General features: G+C 45.9%; 1 protein-coding gene across 1 annotated transcript in view; it reads left to right on the top strand.

Moving 5' to 3' along the window:
- C5H10orf67 (chromosome 5 C10orf67 homolog) overlaps positions 1-19,373 on the top strand; it is a 283,761-nt gene that overhangs the window by 240,535 nt on the left and 23,853 nt on the right. The window contains exons 14-15 of the mRNA XM_063921592.1: positions 8,681-8,746; positions 8,837-8,933. Coding sequence (XP_063777662.1) covers positions 8,681-8,746; positions 8,837-8,933 — 163 coding nt within the window. The remainder of the gene's footprint in view (positions 1-8,680; positions 8,747-8,836; positions 8,934-19,373) is intronic.

Here is a 19,373-nt window from a genome sequence, read left to right as displayed (position 1 = left end):
ATCACAAAGTTCCGGTCTTCGGTTCAAGGACCAGGGATCCTCAAGCAGCGTTCGTGAACGCACTAGCCATTCCATGGAACTTTCTTTCTGCCTTATGTGTTCCCTCCAGTGTCACTCCTTCCCAGGGTCCTGCGGAAGTTCAAGCAAGAAGGAGGAATACTACTGCTAGTCGCTCCGCAGTGGCCCAGACGGCATTGGTCCTCAGACCTGCAGGGTCTGTCGACAGAGCCTCCTCTTCTACTTCCTCAATGACCACACCTCCTCGTACAGGACCCTTGTCTCTATCCAGACCTGGCCAGACTGGCTTTGATGGCGTGGCTCTTGAAGAATCACTCCTGAGGGCCAAAGCTTTCTCTGAGGCGGTCATCCAAACTATGTTGAAAGCCCGCAAACCGGCATCTGTCCGGATCTATTACAGGGTGTGGAATTCTTACTTCACCTGGTGTGCTGATAAGAACTATGATGTGTACAGATTCAATACATCCAGAATCTTGGCTTTCCTGCAACAAGGCCTGGACTTAGGCCTTCGTATAGCCTCCCTCAAGGTTCACATATCTGCCTTGTCTCGTGGTTCCAAAGAAAAATTGCGTCTCTACCTGACGTTCATACATTCACTCAGCGTGTGGTAAGGATTCAGCCTCTCTATGTCCCTCTGGTGGCTCCATGGTATCTGTCTGTTGTCCTGATGCATTTGAACCTCTTGAGTCAGTGGACCTGAAATGGCTCACAGCCAAGGTCCTGTTTCTCTTGGCTATTGCCTCTGCTAGAAAGGTGTCGGACCTAGGCGCTTTGTCCTGTCGACCACACTTTCTAATATTACATCATGACCGGGCAGTTCTTAGAACTCACCCAGGTTATTTACCTAAGGTAAAAGGAAATTATACAAATGTATATTCTTAGGCGCTTGGAGTGGCTGTTTCACCAGCTGCTGTATATTGGGAGATGGTCAGTCTCCCTAACAATTTGAATATAAAAAAATAAAAACTAAACGGCGCTAATAATAAAACAAGCAATTTTTATATAGCTAGTATTAAACAATGACATATAAATTGTAAAACAACAAATAGCACATATGGGGGTATCTTTTTAAAAAACTTTTTAGAGACTGAACAATCAATAGTGTATCAATGTCCCATGCACTGGTGATGGATCTATCACAGTATTTCTCTATCGTCCTAGTGGATGCTGGGGTTCCTGAAAGGACCATGGGGAATAGCGGCTCCGCAGGAGACAGGGCACAAAAAGTAAAGCTTTAGGATCAGGTGGTGTGCACTGGCTCCTCCCCCTATGACCCTCCTCCAAGCCAGTTAGATTTTTGTGCCCGGCCGAGAAGGGTGCAATCTAGGTGGCTCTCCTAAAGAGCTGCTTAGGAAAGTTTAGCTTAGGTTTTTTATTTTACAGTGAGTCCTGCTGGCAACAGGATCACTGCAACGAGGGACTTAGGGGAGAAGAAGTGAACTCACCTGCGTGCAGGATGGATTGGCTTCTTGGCTACTGGACATCAGCTCCAGAGGGACGATCACAGGTACAGCCTGGATGGTCACCGGAGCCTTGCCGCCGGCCCCCTTGCAGATGCTGAAGTAAGAAGAGGTCCAGAATCGGCGGCAGAAGACTCCTCAGTCTTCTAAAGGTAGCGCACAGCACTGCAGCTGTGCGCCATTTTCCTCTCAGCACACTTCACACGGCAGTCACTGAGGGTGCAGGGCGCTGGGAGGGGGGCGCCCTGGGAGGCAAATGAATACCTATTTTGGCTAAAAATACCTCACATATAGCCTCCGGAGGCTATATGGAGATATTTAACCCCTGCCAGAATCCGTTAAGAGCGGGAGACGAGGCCGCCGAAAAAGGGGCGGGGCCTATCTCCTCAGCACACAGCGCCATTTTCCCTCACAGAAAGGCTGGAGGGAAGGCTCCCAGGCTCTCCCCTGCACTGCACTACAGAAACAGGGTTAAAACAGAGAGGGGGGGCACTAATTTGGCGATATGCTTATATATATATTAAGATGCTATAAGGGAAAACACTTATATAAGGTTGTCCCTATATAATTATAGCGTTTTTGGTGTGTGCTGGCAAACTCTCCCTCTGTCTCTCCAAAGGGCTAGTGGGTCCTGTCCTCTATCAGAGCATTCCCTGTGTGTGTGCTGTGTGTCGGTACGTGTGTGTCGACAGGTAGGAGGACGATGTTGGTGAGGAGGCGGAGCAATTGCCTGTAATGGTGATGTCACTCTCTAGGGAGTCGACACCGGAATGGATGGCTTATTTAGGAAATTACGTGATAATGTCAACACGCTGCAAAGTCGGTTGACGACATGAGACGGCCGACAAACAATTAGTACGGTCCAGACGTCTCAAAAACACCGTCAAGGGTTTTAAAACGCCCGTTTACTTTAGTCGGTCGACACAGACACAGACAGGGACACTGAATCCAGTGTCGACGGTGAATAAACAAACGTATTCCTTATTAGGGCCACACGTTAAAGGCAATGAAGGAGGTGTTACGTATTTCTGATACTACAAGTACCACAAAAGAGGGTATTATGTGGGATGTGAAAAAACTACCATAGTTTTTCCTGAATCAGATAAATTAAATAAAGTGTGTGATGATGCGTGGGTTCCCCCCGATAGAAAATTATGGGCGGTATACCCTTTCCCGCCAGAAGTTAGGGCGCGTTGGGAAACACCCCTTAAGGTGGATAAGGCGCTCACACGCTTATCAAAACAAGTGGCGGTACCGTCTATAGATAGGGCCGTCCTCAAGGACCAGCTGACAAGGCTGGAAAATATAATAAAAAGTATATACACACATACTGGTGTTATACTGCGGCCAGCGATCGCCTCAGCCTGGATGTGCAGAGCTAGGGTGGCTTGGTCGGATTCCCTGACTGAAAATATTGATACCCTTGACAGGGACAGTATTTTATTGACTATAGAGCATTTCTATATATGCGAGATGCACAGAGGGATATTTGCACTCTGGCATCATGAATAAACGCGATGTCCATAACTGCCAGAAGATGTTATGGACACGACAGTGGTCAGGTGATGCAGATTCCAAACGGCACAGTATGGCCGTATAAAGGAAGAGGACTTGTTTGGGGTCGGTCCATCGGACCTGGTGGTCACGGCAACTGCTGGAAAATCCACCGTTTTTTACCCTAAGTCACATCTCTGCAGAAAAAGACACCGTCTTTTCAGCCTCAGTCCTCTCGTCCCTATAAGATCATATCTGCCCAGGGATAGAGGAAAGGGAAGAAGACTGCAGCAGGCAGCCCATTCCCAGGAACAGAAGCGTTCCACCGCGTCTGACAAGTTCTCAGCATGGCGCTGAGACCGTACAGGACCCCTGGATCCTACAAGTAGTATCCCGGGGGTACAGATGGGAATGTCGAGACGTTTCCCCTTCGCAGGCTCCTGAAGTCTGCTTTACCAAGTCTCCCTCCGACAAGGAGGTAGTATGGGAAAAAATTCACAAGCTGTATTCCCAGCAGGTGATAATTAAATTACCCCTCCTACTACAGAAAAGGGGTATTATTCCACACTATATTGTGGTACTGAAGCCAGAAGGCTAGGTGAGACTTATTCTAAAAAAATTTTTTTGAACACTTACAAAGGTTCAAATTAAGATGAAGTCACTCAGAGCAGTGATAACGAACCAGGAAGAAGGGGACTATATAGTGTCCCGGGACATCAGGGATGCTTACCTCTATGTCCCAAATTTGCCCTTCTCACTAAGGGTACCTCAGGTTCGTGGTGCAGAACTGTCACTATCAGTTTCAGACGCTGCCGTTTGGATTGTCCACGGCACCCCGGGGTCTTTACCAAGGTAATGGCCGAATTGATGATTCTTCTTCGAAGAAAAGGCGTCTTAATTATCCCTTACTTGGACGATCTCCTGATAGGGGCATAGTCCAGGGAACAGTTGGAGGTCGGAGTAGCACTATCTCGGATACTGCTACAATCAGCACGGGTGGATTCTAAATATTCCAAAATCGCAGCTGATCCCGACGACACGTCTGCTGTGCCTAGGGATGATTCTGGACACAGTCCAGAAAAAGGTGTTTCTCCCGGAAGAGAAAGCCAGGGAGTTATCCGAGCAAGTCAGGAACCTCCTAAAAACAGTGCATCATTGCACAAGGGTCCTGGTAAAAATGGTGGCTTCCTACGAAGCAATTCCATTCGGCAGATTTCACGTAAGAACTTTTCAGTGGGATCTGCTGGACAAATGGTCCGGATCGCATCTTCAGATGCATCAGCGGATAACCCAATATCCAAGGACAAGGGTGTCTCTCCTGTGGTGGTTATAGAGTGCTCATCTTCTAGAGGGCCGCAGATTCGGCATTCAGGATTGGATGCTGGTAACCACGGAGCCCAGCCTGAGAGGCTGGGGAGCAGTCACACAAGGGAAAAATTTCCAGGGAGTGTGATCAAGTATGGAGACTTTTCTCCACATAAATATACTGGAGCTAAGGGTAAATTTATAATGCTCTAAGCTTAGCAAGACCTCTGCTTCAAGGTCAGCCGGTATTGATCCAGTGGGAAAAAAACATCACGGCAGTCGCCCACGTAAACAGACAGGGCGACACAAGAAGCAGGAGGGCAATGGCAGAAACTGCAAGGACTTTTCGCTGGGCGGAAAATCATGTGATAACACTGTCAGCAGTTTTTCATCCCGGGAATGGAAACTGGGAAGCAGACTTCCTCAGCACGACCTCCACCCGGGAGAGTGGAAACTTCATTGAGAAGTTTTTTCCACATGATTGTAAACCGTTGGGAAATACCAAAGGTGGACATGATGGCGTCCCGTCCAAAAAAAAAAAAAAAACGGGACAGGTATTGCGCCAGGTCAAGAGACCCTCAGGCAATAGATGTGGACGTTCTGGTAACACCGTGGGTGTACCAGTCGGTGTATGTGTTCCCTCCTCTGCTTCTCATACCTAAGGTGCTGAGAATTATAAGACGTAGAGGAGTAAGAACTATACTCATGGCTCCGGATTGGCCAAGAAGGACTTGGTACCCGGAACTTCAAGAGATGCTTACAGAGGTCTTATGGCCTCTGCCGCTAAGAAGGGACTTGCTTCAGCAAGTACCATGTCTGTTCCAAGACTTACCGCAGCTGCGTTTGTCGGCATGGCGATGGAAAGCCGTATCCTAAGGGAAAAAAAAGGCATTCCGGAAGAGGTCATTCCTACCCTGGTCAAAGCCAGAAAGGAGGTGACCGCACAACATTATCACCACAAAGAAATTTCAACTCGGTCGTTTCCTGCATTTCCTGCAAACAGGAGTGTCTATGGGCCTCAAATTGGGGTCCATTAAGGTTCAAATTCGGCCCTGTAAATTTTCTTCCAGAAAGAATTGGCTTCAGTTCCTGAAGTCCAGAAGTTTGTCAAGGGAGTATTGCATATACAAACCCCTTTTTTGTGCCTCCAGTGGCACTGTGGGATCTCAACGTAGTTCTGGGATTCCTCAAATCACATTGGTTTAAAACCAGTCAAATATGTGGATTTGAAGCATCTCACATAAAAAGTGACCATGCTCTTGGCCCTGGCCTGGACCAGGCGAGTGTCAAATTGGTGGTTTTTTCTCAAAAAAGCCCATATCTGTTTGTCCATTCGGACAGGGCAGAGCTGCGGACTCGTCCCCAGTTCTCTCCCTAAGGTGGTGTCAGTGTTTCACCTGAACCAGCTTATTGTGGTGCCTTGCACCTACTAGGGACTTGGAGGACTCCAAGTTGCTAGAAGTTGTCAGGGCCCTGAAAATATGTTCAAGGACAGCTGGAGTCAGAAAATCTGACTCGCTGTTTATACTGTATGCACCCAACAAGTTGGGTGCGCCTGCTTCTAAGCAGTCGATTGCTCGTTGGATTTGTAACACAATTCAACTTGCACATTCTGAGGCAGGCCTGCCACAGTCTAAATCGGTTAAGGCCCATTCCACAAGGAAGGTGGGCTCATCTTGGGCGGCTGCCCGAGAGGTCTCGGCATTACAACTCTGCCGAGCAGCTACGTGGTCAGGGGAGAACACGTTTGTAAAATTCTACAAATTTGATATCCTGGCAAAAGAGGACCTGGAGTTCTCTCATTCGGTGCTGCAGAGTCATCCGCACTCTCCCGCCCGTTTGGGAGCTTTGGTATAATCCCCATGGTCCTTTCAGGAACCCCAGCATCCACTAGGACGATAGAGAAAATAAGAATTTACTTACCGATAATTCTATTTCTCGGAGTCCGTAGTGGATGCTGGGCGCCCATCCCAAGTGCGGATTATCTGCAATACTTGTACATAGTTACAAAAATCGGGTTATTATTGTTGTGAGCCATCTTTTCAGAGGCTCCGCTGTTATCATACTGTTAACTGGGTTTAGATCACAAGTTGTACGGTGTGATTGGTGTGGCTGGTATGAGTCTTACCCGGGATTCAAAATTCCTCCCTTATTGTGTACGCTCGTCCGGGCACAGTACCTAACTGGCTTGGAGGAGGGTCATAGGGGGAGGAGCCAGTGCACACCACCTGATCCTAAAGCTTTACTTTTTGTGCCCTGTCTCCTGCGGAGCCGCTATTCCCCATGGTCCTTTCAGGAACCCCAGCATCCACTACGGACTCCGAGAAATAGAATTATCGGTAAGTAAATTCTTATTATTTCGGCTTATTTCTAAAGAGTTCAATATCAAGGGCTATTAAAGCCCATTCTATTCGGTCAGTTGAACCTTCTTGGGCGGCACAATTGTGCAAGGCGGCTACGTGGTCCTCAGTGAACACGTTCATTAGGTTCTATGCCTTTGATACTTCCGCCACCTAGGATGCTTCCTTTGGACGCTGGGTTCTCATACCCGCTAAGGTGCATCCCCTCCCTTGAGGAACTGCTTTAGGACATCCCCAATGTTTTCCTGGGGAACACAGTGTACCCCGCTGCAGAGAAGGAGAGTTATGGTAGACTTGCCATTGTTAACTCTCTTTCTGCGAGGTACACTGGTTTCCACAGGGCGCCTACCCTGACACACCTAGCTTCTATGGGTTTGTATGGCATTAGCCACTGGTCCCTTCTACTGTCATGAGAATGTGGTTCTATGTTACTAACATCTGCCTTCTCTCTTACCTGCTCCTACATTGGACTGGTTAACGAAACTAAAATCACAGTGCCTGGAGGCGGAGTTACAGAGGAGGCCCCAATGCATCCTGGGATAGCCTAAAGCTTTAGCCTGTTGGTGCCTCTGTATGTTTTTCTGTGGAACCCAGTGTACCTTGCAGAAAGAGAGTTAACAATGGTAAGTCTACCATAACTCTCATTGTCTGCATGTAGAAGCTGGCATATGCCAGTGGTGCACGGTGACTGAATTATTTTTTTTTCTCAGACATATAAGTTTCCCTCCCTACGACCTCCCATACATATAGGCTATAGGCAACTTCAGTTACATCTCCCTGTATTTATAACACGTTTGTCTACATGTCATATCCAGTACTTGAACTCACAACCTCATACACCACAGTCAGACACTTAACACATGGAGCTATTTGCTCCTTCATAGGAAGCCACAGTGCAAAACCCCTTGGATACAGCCTTCCTAATGAGTTGGAAGTTTTTCATTTAGCTTGATTGGGCCAATAATTACATGCCATTATTAGGGCTAAAAAAAATTACCTCAATTTACCCCAAAATCAACATTTTCTTATGCACCCCAAATTTGATGTATTTATTTTGAGAAAAACTCATCCTTTTTTTAAAAATTTAAAGCAGCCTCAAATTACCCCAAAAGCACTTTTTTGGGCATTTTTAATTTAATTCCTTTGTAAGTATATGAAATTTGTTTGCTTTATATAATTGTTTACATAAATAAATGTGCAAATCAGCCATTTGACATCTTTTAAGAGCGTCCGGTACTTTCCTTTTGCCCACTAACAGTCTTCTACACGGTTGAGTCACATTATTATGACCACCTCCTAAATTTGACTTTGGCAGCTCGTAGCCCATGAAGTATGTCACGTGTCGTGCGCTGGCTCGGTGGGCATATAAGGTCCGCGATAGGCCGTCTGCACATGTATCACTCATTACTGTCATGGGTAAAAGGGGCGACTTATTCGAGTTGCAAAAAGCGATGATTATCGGCTTTCTGGCCAAGATTGGCAGTATTTCTGAAACAGCGCAGTTTGTGAACTATTCGCATGCTGCTGTGGTGATGGTGTATCATGACTGGACAAATGGCACCTTTGCGAATAATCGGCATGGAAACTGCGGAGCACCACGTGCCATTGATGTGAGAGGTGATCCAGGAAGGTCTTCCCACTTTTTCATGCACTTCACCCCAGTCGCATTTTATAGAAAATGTGCACACTCTCGCCGCGAGTACCACGAGTAGGCATTTTTAATTGGATCTCACATTTCTCTGGTATTCGCATTCCTATGAAGTCTGCAAGTTTAATGAAACACACTCTCATTCACAGTGTAGCGGAGTGCACTGCCCAACCTTCCATGACTATTTTTATTTACACCCATAAGGTGCACATGAATATCAGTGAGGATTACCTACCATAATAGACTGTAACGTGTAAAGCCGGACATCACTGAGAACTAAAATAGACAATTTTCCCTGTACTTTAATATCCATTTAATCTGCCTATCTGCTTAATGTATTTGTGACAACCTATAAATATATTCTGTGTAATAATCTGTGTTTTTGTTGCCTGCAGACAGATGGTGCCGTCTGCACAGATCTACCTGTGCGGAGTAATTCCTACTTGCCAAGCTTACCTTTGGTATGTGTATACTTGTAGATTTCTTGTGTCTGTTTCACAAGTTCACATCACTGTAATGTAAATACAATTTGCATACACTGTCATCTTCAGCCCCAAATAGGAGTCAAGCCATCTGCCTCTATGCAACTGTCCGAACTTCCTGCTAACTTCTTGGATGCTTCTGAACAAGACGGATTCACTGAGGATGGTGAGGTTTAAACTCCACTTTTACAGATATCACAACACTTTATTTATACATTCATTGCTGAGTCTATGCAGTTGGTGCTAATTTCTGATTTCCTCTTCTGCTACTTTCCTAAAAGATTTTCTCATACGTCCTAGAGGATGCTGGGGTCTACTTCAGTACCATGGGGAATAGACGGTTCCGCAGGAGCCATGGGCACTTTAAGACTTTTCAAGGGTGTGAATTGGCTCCTCCCTCTATGCCCCTCCTCCAGGCCTCAGTTTTAGAATTGTGCCCAGGCAGACTGGATGCACTCCAGGGGAGCTTTACTGAGTTTCTCTGAAAAGACTTATGTAAGCATTTTTATTTTCAGGGAGGACTGCTGGCAACAGTCTCCCTGCTTCGTGGGACTGAGGGGGCAGAAGTAGAACTAACTTCCTAAAGAGTTTCATGGCTCTGCTTCTGGCTGACAGGACACGATTAGCTCCTGAAGGGTACTGAACGCTAGCTGTGCCTAGATGCTCACTCTCACAGCAAGCCGTCACCCCCCTTGCAGAGCCAGAAGTCAGAAGACAGGTGAGTGTTGGAAGAGAGATCTTCAATCAAGGTGACGGCTAAAGGTACCGCGCGGCTGGCGGGAGCGCAGCGCGCCATGTTGCCCACACATACATAGGCACTGTAGGGTGCAGGGTGCCGGGGGGGGAGGGGGGGCGCCCTGGGCAGCATGAAACCTAATAAAACTGGCAAATGAAGGGGCGTAAGATGCTCAGGCATAGTCCTACCCCCGCCGGTATAAAAATCTACCTCATAAATGCTGAGGAGAAACGCGCCATTGCGGGGGCGGAGCTTCCTCAGTCAGCCAGCACACTGCTCAGCGCGATTTTCTCTCTCTCCTCAGGTTGCAGAGACAACGCTGGTCCTCCTCCACTACTGAATACAAGTATCAGAGTGCAAAACAGGGGGGGCACAGTGAAATTGGTGCTTTACATTGTGTATTTACATTACAAAAAGCGCTGTATGTCAGTGGGCATTTTGTGTTCACAGGCATTGTGTTACTGGCGCTGGGTTTGTGAACTGGCTGCTCCTATCTGTGTCCTTCTGACAAATTTTATTGTGGGTCTGTCCCCTATATGTCCCAGAGTGTCTGTGGTGTGTTTGTGCACGTGTGTGACATGTCTGAGGCAGGGAGTTCTTCCCCTGAGGGAGCCATTTTAGGGACACAGAGTGAAAATGTGGTGGCGCTGCCGGCACACCACGAGCCTGCATGGGTAAAAGAAATACGTGATAGTGTAAATCATATCAGTAGGAGATTAGATAAGTCTGAGTCTCATGCAGAATGCTGGAGAAAATCAGTTGAAAATGTGATTTTTCAGGGTTCTGCTGTTTCATCCGTAGGCGACCCCTCTGGGTCACATAAGAGAACGTTTGCAAACATTGTACATACTGATACCGACATGGACTCTGATTCTTGTTTCGACGATAGTGACTCCAGGGAGATAGATCATAAATTAGCAAAAAACAGACAATATATGATTGTTGCTATAAAGGAGGTCTTAGAAGTTACGGAAGCCCCTACTGTACCTCAGGAGAAGGCTGATTTCTATAAGAAAAAGAAATGTAAGGTAACTTTCCCTCCTTCCCACGAGCTAAATACTCTTTTTGAGGGAATGTGGGTGAATCCTGAAAAGAAATTTCATATTCCCAAAAGGATTCAGAGTGCTTATCGTTTTCCTTTAGAGGACAGGAAAAGGTGGGAGTCACGCCCGGTATTAGACAGTGCACTGTCAAGATTGACAAAAAAGGTGATTCTCCCTGCACCTGGAACGGCTTCACTAAAGGAGCCGGCAGACCGCAAAATGGATACTATGTTAAATTCTAATTATGTGGCCAATGGTACCCTGCTCAGGCCCACCATTGCTTACACGTGGGTGAGTCGTGCTATTGAAAAATGGTCTGATAACTTGTCATCTGAAATTGACATGTTAGATAGAGACGAGATACTCCTAATATACTCCTAATATTAGGTAATATCAAAGACGCTGCCGCATACATGCTGGAAGCTATGAAGGATATTGGACTCTTGGGTTCAACAGCCGCTACCATGGCAGTATCGGCTCAGAGGGCGCTCAAAGTTTATAGACCAACCCCTGAATTTTGTGGGGATGAATTGATAACAAATTGTGGACCAATTTATGAAATCTCACAAGATAAAAATTTATTAACACAGACTGACATGAAACATGAATAAAGTGCAAATGGTGACTTGAAATTACTTGAAAAAGGTCACAGAGGAGTGACCGAAACGTGTTGTATTCGAACAGAGGACTTTATCGGACGAGAAGCAGCTATACCAGTGGAAGGACCGTTATGCTGAAAGAAACTCACTGCGGTGGTGCTGGGCTATTTTCAGCCTAGGACCTCATTGCTTTATTTAAAGCTAGCCCACCGCAGCTCCAATACATGGTGAGAGATCCATATCCATTCTTTGCACGGTCACTTCCATCAAACCCTTGCTGCTAAGTCACCATTTGCACTTTATTCATGTTTCAAGTCAGTCTGTGTTAATAAATTTTTATCTTGTGAGATTTCATAAATTGGTCCACAATTTGTTATCAATTCATCCCCACAAAATTCAGGGGTTGGTCTATAAACTTTGAGCGCCAAAGTATACCGCACACATCTATTTGCTGTATGTGATTGTTGGGGATTTTCATGTGTTTATCCCTTTTTTGTGTGGTAGCAAGGCAGCCCTCAGTTTTTAATTGCGCAAATACTGTTTTTTGTACATCCCTTCTTTCTTATGCTCCTGCACCGGCGAAAAAGATACATCACTCTTAGATGCAGTCCTTTCGGCCCAACAAATACAAAAAGGCCAAAGGTTCCCCCTTCTTTGCAGGTAGAGGGAGAGGACGAGGGAAAAAGTCTGCAGTGTCTCCCCGGATCGTAGGAGCAGAAGTCAACTCCTGCTCCTGCCAAATCTGCAGCATGACGCTGGGGCTCCCTTGCGGGAGTCCGCGCGGGTGGGAGCACGTCTAAAACTTTTCAGTCAGATCTGGATTCAATCTGGCCTGGATCCATGGGTCTTAGAAATAGTGTCCCATGGGTACAAACTGGAGTTTCAAGAAGTCCCCCCATGCCGTTTTTTCAAATCGACCTTGCCAGTTTTTCTTCCAGAAAGAGAGGCAGTAACAACGGCAATTAAAAAATTATGTCAGGATCAGGTCATTATCCTGGTACCCTTGTCACAACAAGGAGAAGGGTTTTATTCAAGCCTCTTTGTAGTTCCGAAGCCGGACGGCTCGGTCAGACCGATTTTAAACCTGAAAAATCTGAATCTCTACCTGAGACGGTTCAAGTTCAAGATGGAATCCCTGAGGGCAGGGATTTCCAGTCTGGAGGAGGGGGACTTCATGGTGTCAGTAGACATAAAGGATGCTTACTTGCATGTTCCCATTTATCCTCCTCACAAAGCTTATCTGAGATTCGCAGTACAGGATTGCCATTACCAGTTGCAGACGTTGCCATTCGGTCTCTCCACGACACCTAGGGTATTCACCAAGGTGATTGCGGAAATGATGGTCCTCCTTCGTCAAAAAGGAGTCAATATAATTCCTTATCTGGACGATCTCCTGATAAAAGCGAGATCCAAGGAACAGTTGGTGCAGAATATCGCACTCTCCCTGTCAACGCTCCAACAACACGGTTGGATCATGAATTTTCCAAAGTCGCAGTTGGAACCAACGACAAGATTGTCCTTTTTAGGGATGATTCTGGACACAGAAGTACAGAGAGTATTTCTTCCAGTGGAAAAGGCTCTGGAAATCCAGAAAATGGTCAAACAAATGAAACCAACATACGTGTCGATCCATCAATGCATTCGTTTGTTAGGGAAAATGGTAGCGGCCTACGAGGCCATACAGTTTGGCCGGTTTCATGCCAGGGTATTCCAGTGGGACCTGTTGGACAAGTGATCCGGATCCCACCTACACATGCACCGGAAGATAATCCTGTCATCCAAAGCCAGGATTTCCCTCCTGTGGTGGCTACACAGTTCTCACCTACTAGAGGGATGCAAGTTCGGGATTCAGGATTGGGTCCTGGTAACCACGGATGCAAGTCTCCGAGGCTGGGGAGCTGTCACACAGGGGGAAAGCTTCCAAGGAAAATGGTCAAGTCAGGAAGCCTGCCATCACATAAACGTTCTGGAATTGAGAGCCATTTACAACGGCCTTCTACAAGCGGTACATCTTCTTCAAGATCAACCCGTGCAGATCCAGTCGGACAATGTAACAGCAGTCGCGTACATAAACAGGCAAGGTGGAACAAAAAGCAGAGCGGCAATGGCAGAGGTGACAAGGATTCTCCTCTGGGCAGAAAGACATGTAAGAGCTCTGTCAGCAATTTTCATTCCGGGAGTGAACAACTGGGAAACAGACTTCCTCAGCAGACACGATCTCCATCCAGGAGAGTGGGGCCTCCACCAAGAAGTCTTTGCAGAGGTGACAAGTCTTTGGGGAGTTCCTCAAGTAGACATGATGGCATCTCGTCAAAAAACAAGAAGCTTCAGAGATATTATTCCAGGTCGAGAGACCCTCAAGCAATAGCAGTGGATGCACTGGTGACCCAGTGGGTGTTTCGGTCGGTATATGTGTTCCCTCCACTTCCACTGATTCCAAAAGTTCTCAAAATAATAAGAAGAACAAGAGTTCGAGCAATCTTCATTGCTCCAGACTGGCCAAGGAGGGCTTGGTATCCAGATCTTCAGGAGTTACTCTTAGAAGATCCTCGGCCTCTTCCCCCTCGCGAGGACCTGTGGCAGCAGGGGCCGTGGGTGTATCAAGACTTACCGCAGATACGTTTGACGGCATGGCTGTTGAGTGCCGGATCCTAGCCCGAAAGGGTATTCCCAAGGAAGTCTTCCCCACTCTTATTCAGGCCAGGAAAGGAGTAACGTCTAAACATTACCACCATATTTGGAGAAAATATGTGTCTTGGTGTGAATCCAAGAAAGCTCCTACGGAAGAGTTTAAGTTGGGACGTTTTCTCCATTTTCTGCAGGCTGGTGTGGATGCGAGCCTTAGATTGGGGTCGATCAAGGTCCAGATTTCGGCTTTATCAGTTTTCTTTCAAAAACAATTGGCCTCCTTTCCAGAAGTTCAGACCTTCGTGAAAGGGGTTCTGCACATCCAGCCTCCATTTGTGCCTCCAGTGGCACCATGGGACCTTAATGTGGTGTTGCATTTCCTTCAATCGGATTGGTTTGAACCTCTGCAGGAGATAGAGTTGAAGTTTCTCACTTGGAAAGTGGTGATGCTTTTGGCCTTGACATCCGCAAGGCGGGTGTCTGAGTTGGAGGCCTTGTCGCACAAGAGCCCTTACCTGAACTTCCATGAAGATAGGGCGGAGTTGAGAACTCACCAAAATTTTCTTCCAAAGGTGGTTTCATCTTTCCACATAAACCAGTGGCTACTGACACTGTCACTGAGTCAAAGGCTCTAGATGTCATTAGAGCTTTGAAGATTTATGTTGCAAGAACAGCTCGGATAAGGAAAACAGAGGCTCTGTTTATCCTGTATGCTCCCAACAAGATTGGGTGTCCTGCTTCTAAGCAGACTATTGCGCGCTGGATCAGAGGGATGATTCAGCACGCTCATTCCACGGCAGGATTGCCGATACCGAAGTCGGTGAAGGCCCATTCTACTAGGAAAGTGGGCTTATCCTGGGAGGCTGCCCGGGACATCTCGGCATTACAGCTTTGCCGAGCGGCTACTTGGTCAGGGTCAAACACATTTGGTAAATTTTATAAGGCTGACACTTTGGCCGATGAGGACCTAAAGTTTGGTCAATCGGTGCTGCAGAGTCATACGCACTCTCCCGCCCGTACTGGAGCTTTGGTATAACCCCATGGTACTGAAGTGGACCCCAGCATCCTCTAGGACGTATGAGAAAATAGGATTTTAATACCTACCGGTAAATCCTTTTCTCCTAGTCCGAAGAGGATGCTGGGCACCAGACCCAGTGCGTACTTTACCTGCAGTTTGTTCTTTATAGTTACACAAGTTGTGTTTCATTTGTTTTCAGCATGTTGCTGTAAAGGGTTCATGTCTGTTGGCATGTATCATGTTGAATGCCATGTTGTGCGGCATGGTTGAGGTGTGAGCTGGTATGAATCTCACCCTTAGTTTAACAAAAAATCCTTTTCCTCGAAATGTCTGTCTCCCTGGGCACAGTTCCTATAACTGAGGTCTGGAGGCGGGGCATAGAGAGAGGAGCCAGTTCACACCCTTGAAAAGTCTTAAAGTGCCCATGGCTCCTGCGGAACCATCTATACCCCATGGTACTGAAGTGGACCCCAGCATCCTCTACGGACTAGGAGAAAAGGATTTACCGGTAGGTATTAAAATCCTATTATCGCTAGCACTTTTTTATTGGATAAGTAAGTGCCCTTCATAAAGTCATTTATATTATATAATAATTTCTTCACAGGATGATTAAATAGTCAGGATAAGTTACAGTGAGGAAACACAGTGCCCTGCCAAAGTATCTTTGCATATGCATAAAATGCAGGAGTACAAGGGGTGTGCAATAAGTTTCCAGATGCACAAAAAGTATTACAAACAAAGTGAACATTACATTTTTTCAAAGTATTCGCTAGAGGAGTCTGTGCAAAGTTGCGTGAACTCAAACCACTTGGTGAAGCAGCTGGACCAATCCGAAGCAGGTATGTCTTCTACATGTTGAATGAAGGTCTCCTTCAGGTGACTCAAAACGAATCCCATGCATCTCGCGCTTGACTTGTGGGAACATGGAGAAGTCGCAGGGGGCTATGTCTGGACTGTACGGTGGATGACCAAGGTCCTGGATGCATTGATGGGCCAGAAAATCGACCACTTTCCTGGACTTATGAGCAGGTGCATTGTCATGATTGGCACCATGAGCTTGAGTTCTTGGACGGCGCCTGGAAATGACTTCCAGTACTTGTGGCAAGCACTGGTTGGCTTACCAGTCCCCAATGACGATGTACTGTTTCGCGAGTGGCACGGTAGCTGCATGAACAGTCTTGGCCACAAAACAGCCACCATGTGCTTGACCATGCAGCGTTCAAGTTGGAATTGCTGTGGTGGCGCACCTCCAACTGTGGTCCACTGGGACTGTGGTTTGGTCTCAGGGTCGAAACTTTAGATCCAGGATTCATCGACACTGATGATCTCCCAGACAGAGTTTGATTGACCGCCATCAAATCTGGCCAGCATGTTACGGCACAAAATCACCCGAGCCGTCTCCTGCTCTCAAGTCACCTGATGGGGTACCCAGTCTGCAGGAACCTTGCTCAGGGCAAGCTTTTTGTGGTGTATTAAGCAGATGGATCCCAATGAGATGCCTGTCTCCTTCTCTAACTGGGCCTCAGTTAGCCTGCCATCCACCACAATTATGGCTATTATGGCAGCAACATTGTCCTCTGTGTTGCAAACCACTCAAACATAGGGGTTCAGGACAGTGCTTTTCTCTCAAAAGCAACTCACAGTCGGTAAAAACACCATTGCTGTCGGAGACCGCTCTTGTAGTCGTAGAAGATCATGGGACAGTACGAATGGTGTAATGGTTAGCATTACTGCCTCACAGCACTGAGGTCATGGGTTCAATTCCCACCACGGCCCTAACTGTGTGGAGTTTGTGTATTCTCCCCGTACTTGAGTGGGGTTACTCTGGTTTCCTCCCACAATCCCAAAATATACTGGTTAATTGGCTCTAAACAAAAATAAACCCTGGCGTGAATGTGTCTGTGTGTACATGTGATAGGGAATATAGATTGTAAGCTCCACCGGGGCAGGGACAGATGTGAATGGCCAAATATTGCGGAATATGTATGCACTATATAAATAAAATAATGGCTCTCCAGTGGCCTCCATATAGAGCTCCATAACGAGTTTGTGAAGGAAGTAAACATGCTGACTTTTTAGGTGTGTAGTGTTGCTTATGTGCGGTTCTGTGCATTGACATTTTAGAAGAACTTTAGTGTGAGATTATAGTTCACATTTGGAAACTTATTATACACCCCTCATATTATAAGGAATTACGTACTCCCTAATGTAATTTATTACACATATGAGAAGTCAGATTTTCCTCACCTGAATAAAAGCACTAGACCTGAAACTAGCTTTAAATAAGGAAATGGGTGTAGTGAGCTGGCCTCTTTAGCAGTCTACAGAAGCTTATTGGTTATCCCAGGTAGCACCCTCCCCCCTTCTATGAACAGCTGTTTCGGCCCACATGATTGTTATATTATTGGGCAAATTTAACAATGAGTGATATTCTTGTTATCACTCTTTACATATGTTAAATGGTATTCCAGCCAATCAGCTACTAACTGTTATTTTTCAAACACATGACAATTAGTAGCTAATTGTCTGGAGCACCATGTATCATATGTAACGAGTGATAACTAGGCTATCACTCATTGTTAAATCTGCCCCTAAGAATAACGTACAATACAGCAACTCAAGGACAATATGTACTCTACAGACTTTATGCAAAAGAGTGTTAGGGAAGGACATGTGCAAAAGGACCACAGTGCTTTATGTAATATTTATATCTCTAGTTCATGTCTTGCGTATGTATATTAGACTGCAATAGATACATCCCTGCTCCAAAATGTACAGATGTGCATTAAATTCAAATGAATATAATTTATAACATATAAATGAGTGACCCTTGCAATCAACTTGGCCGTACACAGGTGAGATCGTACCCCTATTTTATCTTAGTCATTCCTTTTGAGGAAAAAAGGACCTGCAAAATATCATTCAAGGGTGACAGAATTGGCCTTAAACAAATTTCTAGAGAAATTCATGTATCAATTACCTCATAAAAGGCCCAGGCCTAACATTTCTATCATAATATGATTTCAAAGCTGTACTGAGCCTTATAGTAGCAAGTTATAGAAGCGTCTCTGAGTCTATACAACAACCACTGTAGACCGGTAGATGGGTGAATAAGTGATTAATGGCATAATTAGTGATGGGATGTCTGTAGCTGGAAATGAGCCAAGGGGTGTTTATAATTATAATTATAATACACAGATGGTTTGTTATGTGAAGGCACAAAACTTCCAGAAGAGTACATGTAACACAGAGAAGCCACGCCCAAATGACAGTGTTTAACAACATTTAGACGTTCCAGGGTACTTTTTCAGCATAATACAGTGTACTTTATGAAAGAATAAATCCCAGAATGCCTTGCTCTATGCAGGTCAGACTAGGAAGCACAAATTCAAAAACATTGTATAATACAACAGAATTGTATTACACCCTAATATACAAATCACTTAAATCCTAAAAACACTCCCCACATAACCTATAAAAATAATATGTACAAAGACTGAGATAATAAAATAAAAATATAAATTATAACGGAGAAGGGAGTCTAATAAACAAAAGCCCAGTCACCTTGAAAAGATAGAATTGTCAGACAATACAGAAAACCCCATATCTATACATTACATGCAGTAACCAGCTGCTAGCCACACATGTAAGCATGATGGAAATATACAGTAAGAAGGGCAGCCGTAGAGACACAGGGGTAAATTTACTAAAATTCGTATTTTCCCGTTTCAGGTCAAAGTTCAATCACGAATGACATCGAAAGTGTAAAACTGCAACTTTTTGAATTTGTTACGATGGATTTACTAAGCTGTCGTATTCGGGTTTTTCTTTTCTTCCGATGTCGATGTCATTCGTGTTTTTTTTGTGTTTTTTACGGCAGTGATTAGCAAAACACTGCCGACTTTTTTACAATTAATCTCGGCCGGATCTGTGTGATCCGTGCTGGGGTTCTATTTTTTTTTTTTTTTTAATTAAACACTGTAAAATTTTTAAAAAAAATTGCGTGTGGTCCCCCCTCCTAAGCATAACCAGCCTCGGGCTCTTTGAGCCGATCCTGGTTGCCGAAATATGGGAAAAAAAATGACAGGGGTTCCCCCATATTTAAGCAACCAGCATCGGGCTCTGCGCCTGGTCCTGGTTCCAAAAATACGGGGGACAAAAAGAGTAGGGGTCCCCCGTATTTTTAAAACCAGCACCGGGCTCCACTAGCTGGACAGATAATGCCACAGCCGGGAGTCACTTTTATATAGTGCCCTGCGGCCGTGGCATCAAAAATCCAACTAGTCACCCCTGGCCGGGGTACCCTGGGGGAGTGGGGACCCCTTCAATCAAGGGGTCCCCCCCCCCAGCCACCCAAGGGCCAGGGGTGAAGCCCGAGGCTGTCCCCCCCCATCCAATGGGCTGCGGATGGGGAGGCTGATAGCCTTTGTTGTAAAAGAAAAGATATTGTTTTTAGTAGCAGTACTACAAGTCCCAGCAAGCCTCCCCCGCATGCTGGTACTTGGAGAACCACAAGTACCAGCATGCGGCGGAAAAACTGGCCCGCTGGTACCTGTAGTACTACTACTAAAAAAATACCCAA

This window comes from Pseudophryne corroboree, chromosome 5, assembly GCF_028390025.1.
Source record: "Pseudophryne corroboree isolate aPseCor3 chromosome 5, aPseCor3.hap2, whole genome shotgun sequence".
Lineage (NCBI taxonomy): Eukaryota > Metazoa > Chordata > Amphibia > Anura > Myobatrachidae > Pseudophryne > Pseudophryne corroboree.
This window is presented reverse-complemented; position numbering and strand designations above follow the sequence as displayed.